Below are 11,951 nucleotides of genomic sequence, written 5' to 3'. Positions count from 1 at the left end.
CCTGAGGACCACGTGGCCTGGCCCGCTTCCTGGCTGCCCTTCACAGACATTCACATTCCTGTGTGTCCCAGGATTTTCTGAGGCTCTGCTGGGAACAAATCGTAGGCGGTTCTGCCGGCCCTTCTCCTCAGATGCCTTTGCCCTGTGCAACATCAAAGCCTCCATATGTATACCGATCGGACCCGTGTCATTTCGATGACTAAGGTGGCTGGCCCGAGCCATGCTCTTTTTACCCTCCTCCTAGGCAGGGGAGACTGGGCAATGGAAACGATGGCGGAGTGGATTCATCCGGAGGGTGGTGCTGGCCGTGTATACCGACAGATCATGAACAGCCAGAACGGACAGACCCATCTTTGAAGAAAACAACCAGAATGTCCCCTCCCGGGTGGTGAGATTTCATTCACTGCCTTTGGACACGTCATCCAGAAGATCAATGACAACAACAACAATACTTCATATCGTTTGAAATAGCCAAACACGCCAACCAAACGCACGGCCATTGAGTCCATCTCGATGCATCGCGACCCTGCAGGACAAGGTGCAACTGGCCCCTGTGGGTCTTTCAGGGAAGAGAACATGTCATCTTTCCCCCAAAGAACATTTGGTTTGGGGCTGCTGAGCTGCAGGGAGCAGCCCAAGGTGTGACCCACGACGACCCCAGGCCTCCCTCAAAACTGAGACCAACCCTACGGAGACAGGCTGACACAACGGCCACACCCCTGCACCGGAGTCATCAGCCGCCATGAAGAGGGCGATGACGCAGGAGCGGGAGCTGCCATCTTCCTGAGGTGGTCCTGCATCGGAGCCGACTTCCCAGCAACCAACAACAAGCTCCCGTGGCTCCCATGGAACCTTCGAGGAGGTGACAGCCTTGGAGTCCAGCTGCCAACGCGGTTCCCTTCCCAGTGTCCCTGGGCGAGGCGGAGAAGAGGAGAAGGGGTCTCTAGTCATGAGCTACACATGTACCCAACAACTCGTCTTGGAGGCTCACCAGGCACATTTGTTTGCTCCACACTGCGAGAGGCCCAACAGTGACCGCGCCCTTCCCGCACTCAGCGGATACTGACGTTTGAGACGCAAAACCTGGTGCACCGCAGCCGTCAGCTTGGCATTGCTGGGAAACACTTCCCCCAAGGCTGGCTCAGTCCTCCAACACCGCCACTTCCAACTCACCCCGGACTCTGCTTGGGGGGCCTCCTGCCGAACTTTAGCTCTAGAATCATCTTGTTAAAGTCGGCCCACCCAACCATCTGTCCTTGTCTTTCTAGAACTTGGTTCTGGGGACCATGTTTTGGGGGGCACACACCCCTCTAGCGAATGACCCCGTGTGGACACATACACATCGACACGCAAGCCAGTGCCCAAGAGGAACTGGCTGCAGGTGCTTCCTCCACATGCCGGCCCAGCCCCGTGAGAACGCCGGCCCGTGGACGGGAGGCCACGCCTGGGCACAGTCCTTTTTCTCCAGCCCATCGTGGTGGGCAGCACGGCTCTGGGGCATCAGGGCTCCGTGTAGTTCATCCCCAGTTACTCTTCCATCTGGAGAGTAAAAACCAGTCCAGACTCAGAGAGGGGGAAGGAATGGAGGAAGGACAGAGGAGTGATGTAGCGATAGTGGAACAGAATCATCTCCAAGTGTCGCAAAGAGTAGGAGGAAAAGCCTTTGTTAGCACAGAGATTGAGGGTACACCAGAGAGGGGAGTGGAGAAAACAGGTGTGGAAAAGTCGAAGGAGCGGGTGACTGCACTGGATGGTAAGTCAGCATGCTTCACTCCAGGGCCAGCTTACGAACCAGGAAGGGCTTGAACCAGGAGAGTCTGTAGACTCAGAGTCTATGGGTGATGCACACAGTGAAGTGCTTGATGACTGTCAGAAAGGTTGGGGGTTCCAACCCACCTAGCGGCTCCTTGGAAGAAAGCCCTGGTGATCGGCTTTGAAAGGTGACCACCTTGAAAACTCTAAGCACACAATTCTGCTCTGCACCCATGGGTCACCCTGAGTCAGAACCCACTCCACTGCACTTGGTTTTGTTTGGTGCTGCCTCAGGCTGAGAGGGAGGCCAAGGCCCAGGGATTGGGGGGAAAAGGAGAGAAGTTGTTTCTGACTCACCAGTAAGGCTAAGTTGGTCCTTTGTAGGACCACAAGTGGGAATTCAGAAAGCTGTGCCTGGTCTTATCACGGGAGATAAACAGGGAGACGTCCATGAGTCATCTATAGGGGCAGGGTGGTTCTCTGCAGAAAGCCACTGTCCTGAGCACAGAAGGCAGGGGCCTTCTTTAACTGGCACAAATTCCCAGTATGAGGAGCCCTGGTGGGTAGGGGGTGACATGTTGGGCTGCTAATTGCAAGGTCAGCAGTTCGAATCAGCTACTCCAAAGGAGAAGGATGAGGTGCTCAGCTCCCATAAAGTGACAGCCTCAGAAACCCAGAGAGGCCCTGCTACTCGGTCCTGGGGGTGGTGGCGGGTCAGGATTGCCTCGATGGCAGTGAGTTTTGGGGGTAATTTTTGTTTCCAGTAGCACAAGGTTCGGTAGAATTCAGCATTCACAGATCCACTGGCGGCAAAGTGACAAGTGGCTGCAGGGCAGTTGAATCATGACAGGCACTGCTACCAGCTGCTGGTGGCTAAGAGGGGAAAAGAGCGCGGGCCGGGGCGCTGGGAGCTCATTAATAATCGCTTCTGAAGTCATACATCCCTCAGAGCCCAAAGTTAAAAATAGCAGTCTAATGCTTAAATATTTGAGCAGAGCAATAATGGCTAATTTTAGAAACCATTAGGTTACTATTTTTAAATGTACGCCCCCCCCCTTATGAAACAGTTTTAAAAATAGCAACCTAATCGTTTCTAAAATTAGCTACTATTAGTCACCACAAATATTTTTAAAGCCTCCTGCCATCCAGCCTATTGCACCTCGCAGAGACCCTGAAGGACAGAGCAGATGTCCCCGTTGGCTTTCCAAGAGGACACATCTTAGAGCAAGCTGGTTGCCTCCTCCTCCTCCCCGGGAGTAGCTCACAGATTAGATGCACCAGCCTACTGGTGAGCAGCCAAGCACTTCATCCACTGTGGCCTCAAGGTTTCTCCATAAATATTTAGGCTTCTGATAAACTTCTGGTCCACCTCCCTAGACAAATGGAGTCAAGCAGGCTTAGCTCAGATGCTGTACTCTCCAGGATCAGATAGACTTAATAGTTGTCCTGGGCCAGGAGGGGCTATACAGCAGCCTCAAGACCAGGCAGGGGTACACAGAGGCCACAGTGCATTATGAAGCTCCTGGGCTCCAGGAAAAGTCATCATCATCCTGGTTTGCTTAGGACTGAAAGCCTGGAGTCCCAGGAAACCCTCAACCCTTGGTAAACCAGAATGGTCAGCCACGCTGGCTACCGAAAGCACGAGAAAAGCGTCAAGACCACTGTTGCGGATGCTTTGGGGAAGGAGATTTAACTTTCTGGAACATGTTCAGAACAGCACCTCTAAGCTCTTGTGCCATGCTATGGTGTGTGATGCTGGAAGTTATGCCACCAGTTCTCCAAACCACAAACAGGTTTCAACAAAGCTCCCAGACTAAGAGAAATGAGGAAGAAAGTCCTGGTGAGCTGGTTCTGAAAACCAGCCATTAAAACCCCTCTGGGTCATAGCTAAGTATTGTTGTATATGAGAGGGCTCCCAAAAGCCCCTGAAAAAATTCTGTTATATTGTCATTCAATTTTTCCATGAACTTTTTAAAGGCCCCTGGTAGAGTGCTGAGAGAAGGGGCTCCCAGATTGGGAGACACTCAAACACAGCAGCTGCAGCCGGGGACTTGAGCATACCAACCATCGTACCTGAGCCACATGGCCCCCTCAACCATGAGCCAGAGCCATCTAGACCACAGCCAAAAACCATAAGGCAATAAGCCCTCATGTGAACCTTGGTCCTGCTACTTGGGGACAGTACCAGGCAGGTCAGGCCTGGGGCTTTCATCCCCTGTCTGTAAAGAGGGTGGTGGTAGCGGTAGCTGCTTCACTGGACTGTTCTGAGAATCAACTGAGTAGTATATGGCAGTAGGTTTAAAAAGGATTGCTACTAGAATCCCAGTTCGTGTTTAAACATGTCTGCCATCAGCGGGTAGCTACAGAAAAATTTGGCAGCAAGACTCAAGTTATTGTGTTATTCTCATTATTCACTGCCAGCGAGTCATTTCTGACTCATGGTGATCCTTTAGGATAAGGTAAGCCTGCCCCTTGGGGTTTCTGAGGCTTTAAATCTTTTTGGAAGTATCCAGCCTCATATTTCTCCCACAAAGGAGCTGGTGAGTTTGAACTACTGATCTTCTGGCTAGCAAACTTCTAACAAAGTTCAAGTGGACATCTTCCGAAACCATAGAGACTTTGGAACAAGTTTACAGGACTGCCAACCCCACACACACACAAAAAAAAACAGGTTTTCAATAGATCAAGTATTTTAAAGAAGACCTCGAACATGAGTGGAGGGGTGGAAGACCATCAAGCTGGATGAATGTCGACAGCGTGGGGGAGTCTAGCGACTGGTGGGAGCAGACCACCGTGACCACTGATGCAATTGCCACTGAAGCTGGGATCTCACAGTGTTCCATTTTATTTCATTCTTTTTTAATCATTTTATTAGGGGCTCATACAACTCTTATCACAATCCATCCATACATCAATCGTGTAAAGCACATTTGTACATTCATGGCCCTCATCATTCTCAAAACATTTGTTCTCCACCTAAGCCCCAGGCATCAGCTCCTCATTTTTTCCCCTTGCCTCCCTGCTCCCCCCTCCCTCATGAACAGTGTTCCATTTTAAGCGACCATCCTTGCCTCAGCAAATGTCGCACAGAGACAGCTATTCCAAAGTGCTGATCTTCCCATCGGCTGATCGAGCAAACTCAAGGCCAGCAAAGACTGCCACGGAAGGAATCGTAACCAAGGACAAGGAATCATAACCAAGGACGAGTCAAGACAGCGGATTTTCAGGGGATCTGCTAGGCCAGGTAGATTCAAGGCCCAGAGGCCAGCTAAGAAGGTTATGGCAACTATTTGAGGAGGAAGTCCAAAGGAGGTGTGTTCGTCTGGATAGACTAGAGAACCCCACAGAAACCCATATGTGTATAAGAGAGAGGTTTTTTTATTTTTTTAAATCATTTTATTACGGGCTCATAAGAGAGAGTTTTATATAAAAGGTTAAGTGTACATTAAGAAAGTATCCCAACCCAGTACAGCCCAAGCCCATAAGTCCAACATTAGCCCATATGTCTGACACTGATCTACAAAGTCCTCCTCAAACTCACAAAACACACGCAGTGATGCCGACTATAGGAGGAAAGCCTAATTCGTGAGCATGTGAGCATCTCAGCGCTGGCAGGGGCCTCCATGCAGCTGCTCCAGCACCCAGGGCTGCATCAGGGAAAGGCCATGTGGCTTCTCCTCAGGGATGTCTCACAGGAAGTGAGCCTTGCCAGCTGAAGCAGGGAACTGGCTAAGGCAGCTGCACCCTGGTCCGACCATCAGAAAGCAAGAGACCTGAGAACTAGAAAGGTGAGGCTCACAAGCCATTTATCCTTCCGCCCTTCAATTAACCCCACATGTGTTTATCAGCCAGGTTGGCACAATAAACCTAACTATCTTAGGGGGTAACATTATTAGATTTTCTTGAAGGACACTGGACAACCATGGGGGCTTTTTATGAAGGAGTCTTAAGAAAATTGAAAACTGCATTGGTGAGGAAAAGGGCCAGGAAAGTTGTACTCTGGATTTTTTTTCCCCCAATAGGACACTGTGCCTGCTCAGTCTTCAAGGGTAGCAAGGGCCATGCTATGAGAAGTTCACTCAGAAACCTTAACCACTCTACCTGAGAGCCAGGACCTTGCTCCTTCAGACTTCTTTCTGTTCCAAACATTAAAAAAGAAAGAAAGAACACAACCTAACTCCCTGAAGGATGCCAAAACTTCGATTTTGACTGTCAACCAAAGAGCACAGAATTCTTTGAAGGAAAGGTTAGAGAGATGGAAACACTGTTTTCAGGAGATATAAGACCCAGATGGAAGATAGCCGAGAAGCAATAGCTTCACATTTGGATATTTTTGTCTAATTGCAGTCTCGTGGATCAAGGGTCAGTTGTGCAAAAAGAACAAGGGAATACTGCATGGTTTAAAATCAGGAAAGGTGTGTGTCAGGTTTGTATCCTCTCACTTATTCCATCTGTATGCTGAGAAAATATCAGAGAAGCTAAGTTATACGAAGAGCTCAGCATCAAGATTGGAAGAAGGCCTTTAACCACCTGCAACATGCAGATGACACAGACTTGCTTGCTGAAAGCGAGGAAGACTTGAAGCACTTGCTGATGAAGAAAGATCAAGGACTGCTGCCTTCCGAATGGCTTACAACCCAATGTAATGAAGACCAAAATCTGCACAACTGGACCCTCATGATAAACAGGGAAAAGAATGATGTTGTCAAAGGTTTTGTCTTGCTTGGATCCATGCCCATGGAAGCAGCAGTGATCATGAGGTGTCGATAGGATCAGGTATCAGGCATCAAAGAACAAAAAAATCATATAATTGTGAATGAGGGGGAGTGCAGAGTGGAGACTCAATGCCCATCTGTAGGCAACTGGACATGCCCTTACAGAAGGGTCGCAGAGAGGAGATCCAGTCAGGGTGCAGTGCAGCACCGATGAAACATATACCTTTCCTCTAGTTCTTTAATGCTTCCTCTCCGTGCCACCCCACCCCCAACTATCATGATCCCAATGCTACCTTACAAATCCAGTTAGCCCAGAGGATGTACATGGGTATAGATAAGCACTGGAAACACAGGGAATCCAGGACAGATAAACCCCTCAGGACCAATAATGAGAGTAGCGATACCAGGAAGGGAAGGGGAAGGTGGGGGAGAAAGGGGAAATCGATCACAATGATCTACATATAACCCCCTCCCTGGGGGATGGACAACAGAAAAGTGGGTGAAGGGAGACATCGGTCAGTGTAAGACATCAAAAAATAATAATTTATACATTATCAAGGGGGAGGCAGGGAAAAAAATGAAGAGCTGATACGAAGGGCTCAAGTAGAAAGAAAATGTTTTGAGAATGATGATGGCAACAAATGTACTAATGTGCTCGACACAATGGATACATGTATGGATTGTGATAAGAGTTAAACAAGCACCCAATAAAATTATTCAAAAAAAAGAAAGTACCACAGACTGCCAAAGGAAAAACAAATATGTCTTAGAAGAACAGCCATCGTGCTCCTTAGAGGCAAAGATAGAGAGACTTTGTCTCACCCAGTTTAGACATGTCAGGAGAGCCCAGGCCCTGAAGAAGGACATCACACTTAGTAAAGTAGAGGGGCAGTGGAAAGGGAAGGCCTTCCAGGAGATGGATGGGCACCACGGCTGTAGCGATGGGCTCCAGCACAGGAACAATGGTGGGGAGGGCGCAGGAGCGGCAGTGTTTTGTTCTGTAGTACCCAGGGTCACTATGGGGCAGAACCGACTCACCAGCATCGACCAACAACAACTGTGATTTTTGTAGCGAGACTTTTGGACTTACTCCGGTGTGTCAGTGTTCTGGCATACCTCGAGTCTCAGACGGAGTTGTCGGTGTTTGCTCTGCTTGGACGCTCTGTGTGGAAGTCCCAGCCACATATCCCAGAGGGCACTTTCGGCCTTGGGCTCCCTGCAGACCCTGAGTTCCTTCACGGGCAGTGACCACGGGAAACTGGCCCATTGTCTGGAAGGCAGGGGCCATAGGGTCCCCACCAGCACCAAGCCCAGTACCTGGATGGAGAGGCAGAGGAAAGCCAGCTTCGTGTCAAGAGGCAGATAGTAATCACACATGGTGTGTGTGTGTGTGTGTGTGTGTGTGTGTGTGTGTAAAAGAAATCATTTGAAACAAAAAAAAATTTAATTTTTTTAATTACAATTCCTGTGAGGACAGTCCTCTAGATAGCTATGATTTCTGTGAAGCCCTGCATGGCTTGTTCGGTTTTTTTTCCCCTCTTTTTGTGTGTGCAGCCAGAACGATCCTATTTGAGCAGAGCTAATGATCCCCCTCTTACCATGCTAAGGACGTGAGGCCCAGTGTGTGATGCAAAATCCATCAAGATGATAGGAGAGGCCCCAGCGGAAGCATCAGCCCCTGCTTACTAACCAAATCCTTCCTCGTGATTTACATCTAATCAGGGATCTCTTAATAATGTGCTGGAATTAGAGACAAGAAGGCCCAAGGGACCCCAAAGATGGCGGGCAGAGAGCCTCTGTGTTGCCGTGGAGACGGACAGCCAGCCCCAGCCACGGAGGGAAAGGGTGTTGCCGTGCTGCATGGAAGAAGGAAGAAGGGGCCTTTGTCTGATGAATCCTCTGCTGATTCGAACTCTAAGGTGATGTCTTATCAGCAGTGGAGCCTCCCTTTTCTCTCCTCAGGACCGGAAGGCATCCGTGAACGCCAGGGTCCAACTCTCTCTCTTTGTGGAGAAAAGGGTGCTGAGGCCCAGAGGGGGGAGGCAGTGCCAGGACAGGGACCAAACCAGTGCCTTCCAGTCGGTTCCAACCATGGGGATCCCCAAGTCGCAGAGGAGAAGGCTTTCCGTGGCTGTGACCTCGGAGAAGCAGATCGCCAGTCTTCTGAGGCCTCCTGCCTGGGTTTGAACCATCTGCTCTTAGTTAGCAACCAAGCCTGTAACCATTTCTGCCACCCAGGAGTAGGACTAAAACCAAAAACCAAACTCACTGCCATCATGCCTATACCGACTCATAGTGGCTCTATAAACAGGGTAGAACTGCCCCCTACGGGTTTCCAAGACTAATTCTTTGCTGGAGTAGAAAGGCTCATCTTGCTCCTACAGAGTGGCTGGTAGTTTCAAACTGCTGACCTTGTGGTTAGCAGCCCAACTCGTAGCCCACTGTGCCACCAGGGCTCCTTTGGGACAGGGATGAAGAATCTCAATTCTCTGTCTTTTCTTATTTGCCAGACTCCAACAGGAGAGAGGAGCGGGGGGGGAGGCGTGTCCACTCAGACCCAGGCAATCCCTGTGTTATGAACATCCTGCTTGCATGCAACCCCGTAGTTACAGGCCAGCTCCCTGAGGCCTGTTGTAATAAGATATGGAGATGCATACCATGACTCATAATAACAAAGAGGTGCTGCTTTTCAAAGCATCAAGACATTGCTTTTACTGTATTATTATGTTAAAGATGCTTTAGAGCAGTGGTTCTCAACCTGCCTCATGCAGCGACCTTTAATACAGTTCCTCATGTTGTGATGAACCCACCAACCATAAAATTATGTTCGTTGCTACTTCATAACTGTAATTTTGCTACTGTTATGAATCGGACAACCCCTGTGAAAGGGTCAGGGGTCGTGACCCACAGGTTGAGAACCACTGCTTTAGCATCTCTGAAAGTGTTCCTATAATGCTTTGGGTGAATAGAAAGTTACACAATAAATACATTATACACTCAGACAAACACATAGAGAGCCATAGGCTATGCATTGGGCTGCTCAGCAGTTTGAAGCCAACAGCCGCTTTGCGGGGGCCAGGGGTGGGGGTGGGGTTGGCGGGAAGCTGAGGCTGTAAAGAGTTACAGTCTCAGAAACCCATGTGTACTTCTCCTCTGTCCTATGGGGTCACTATGAATCAGAATTGACTGGCCGTGAGTGAGAGTGAATGAAGACAAACACTTGATTAACTGATGTTAGATACTAACTATACCTAACTACTCTAATTTACATAATTCAATAAATTTAGGAAGGACAGTCATTCATAATCTGGGGACTACCAGTATTTATTTTCTTCCTTCTTTCCCTCCCTCCCTTCCTCTTCTTTTTCTTCCATTATATCCTGAGTATTCCCCGTGTGTCTGCATATGTAAAGGCTGGATCTTTGCACCCATGAAGTATTCTTGATCTGTGGCTATGGTTAGGTGGTTAGGATATATACACACACAGACACACACACACACACACACACACACACACACACACACACACACCCTTCTGAAATGGTCCAGCATGCCTCTGTTCCTGAAAGCTGGCTCTCTGTCACTGTTTCGTAACAAATCCCATCTCTCTGATGTCTTTACAACACGCAGTCCGACGGGCCCGCAGGCTGGGGAGGCTGGATTATGGAGGGGGTGGAGCATGTGCCTGGAACTAGGACCCTGGCTTGGAGTCCTGCCATTAAGATGCTGGTAGCCTTGGTCATTCTTCATTCAGCGCCCTAAAAGCCAGATTTTTTACTTACCTATGGGTGCAAAAGGAGCACTGGTGGCTTAGTGGTTATGAATTGAGCTGCTAACCACAAAGTCAGCAGTTTGAAACCATCCGTCGCTCTGAGAGAGAAAGACAAGGTTTTCTACTCCTGTGAAGAGTTATAGTCCGGGAACCCATGAGGCAGTTCCACCCTGCCTTATAAGGTCACTGTGGGTCAGAATTGACTCAGTGAGTTTGAATTTGAGTTTGAGTTTATGGGTATTGAGCCCCTTCCTGCCAAGTTCAGTTCAGTAGAATGTTTCCTTCCATTTGAGAAACCCGGGCTCAATTTCCAGACAATGAGCTTTATGCGTGAGCATGACCCCGTCTGTCAGTGGAGGTTTGTGTGTTACTATGATGCTGAACACGTCTCCGTGTAGTTTCCCCACTGAGACAGACAAGGAAGAAAGGCCTGGCAACCTACTCCTGAAAATTAGTCACTGATCACCCCACAGATCACAGAAGTCAGACCCACCACCCCTCATGGGGCTGGCGTAGGGTCAGCAGCACTTCATTCCATTGCACGTGAGGCCACCCTGAGTTGGGGGCCATCTCCCCCTTTCAGATGAGGTTTCTTCCTAACTGATGGCCCAAGGTCATTGTCCGTATATCTTAGCACTTGTCTGTCCATTTGTTGATTTAATAATATTTAATAATATTTGTTGATTTAATAACCAAGTGTCTACAGACCAAACTAAATCCACTGAGACCCATGAAGCAGGCGTGCTTGAGTTTAGACATAAGGTAGGACTTCTGAGTGAGGTGGTTGGTGCAGACAGCAATCAGGACCGTGGTGAGCGCACTGGGATTCCTCTGGTGCTGGCTTCCTGGGAAAGATATCCGTGCTCAGGGAGACCGGTTTCTCCTCTCACCCCACCCGGGCTCAGAAACCATGACAAACGTCCGAGCTCCCCATCCTACGAACTGCCTATGGAAAACAGTCAGCGGCAGACACAAGTGCAACGAGGTAATGTTTAACCTGTGTGCTTTCTCTCTCCGCTCCCACCTCGCATGGCTTTATTAGGGCTCCCGCCGGCGCCTGAGCGAAAGCAGCCGCCGCGCCCCGGGGACCGTCCAGCAGGGACCATGGCCAGCACGGCCGTCCAGCTCCTGGGCTTCCTGCTCAGCTTCCTGGGCCTGGTGGGCACGCTGATCACCACCATCCTGCCGCACTGGCGCCGGACGGCCCACGTGGGCACCAACATCCTGACGGCCGTGTCCTACCTGAAGGGGCTGTGGATGGAGTGCGTGTGGCACAGCAACGGCATCTACCAGTGCCAGATCTACCGGTCCCTGTTGGCGCTGCCCCGCGACCTGCAGGTCGCCCGCGCCCTCATGGTCATCTCCTGCGTGCTCTCGGGCATAGCCTGCGCCTGCGCCGTCATCGGCATGAAGTGCACCCAGTGTGCCAAGGGTACGCCCGCCAAGACCACCTTCGCCATCCTCGGGGGCGCGCTCTTCATCGTGGCCGGCCTCCTGTGCATGATCGCCGTCTCCTGGACCACCAACGACGTGGTGGAGAACTTCTACAACCCGCTGCTGCCCAGCAGCATGAAGTTCGAGATCGGCCAGGCGCTCTACCTGGGCTTCATCTCCTCCTCCCTCTCCATCATCGGGGGCACGCTGCTCTGCATGTCCTGCCAGGACGAGGCGCCCTACCGGCCCTACCAGGCCCAGCCGCGCGCGCCCACGGC

General features: G+C 50.3%; 1 protein-coding gene across 1 annotated transcript in view; it reads left to right on the top strand.

The window, feature by feature from the left end:
• The first annotated feature begins 11,042 nt into the window (after positions 1-11,042).
• CLDN14 (claudin 14) overlaps positions 11,043-11,951 on the top strand; it is a 1,365-nt gene continuing 456 nt past the window's right edge. Inside the window, exon 1 of the mRNA XM_030888826.2 lies at positions 11,043-11,951. Coding sequence (XP_030744686.2) covers positions 11,269-11,951 — 683 coding nt within the window. The 5' untranslated portion in view covers positions 11,043-11,268.

Source organism: Echinops telfairi, unplaced genomic scaffold (genome assembly GCF_000313985.2).
Source record: "Echinops telfairi isolate 266 unplaced genomic scaffold, ASM31398v2 ScPeMD7_7469;HRSCAF=8507_0, whole genome shotgun sequence".
NCBI classification, from domain to species: Eukaryota; Metazoa; Chordata; class Mammalia; order Afrosoricida; family Tenrecidae; genus Echinops; species Echinops telfairi.
Note: the sequence above shows the minus strand (reverse complement) of the source record. Positions and strands in the feature narration are given on the sequence as shown.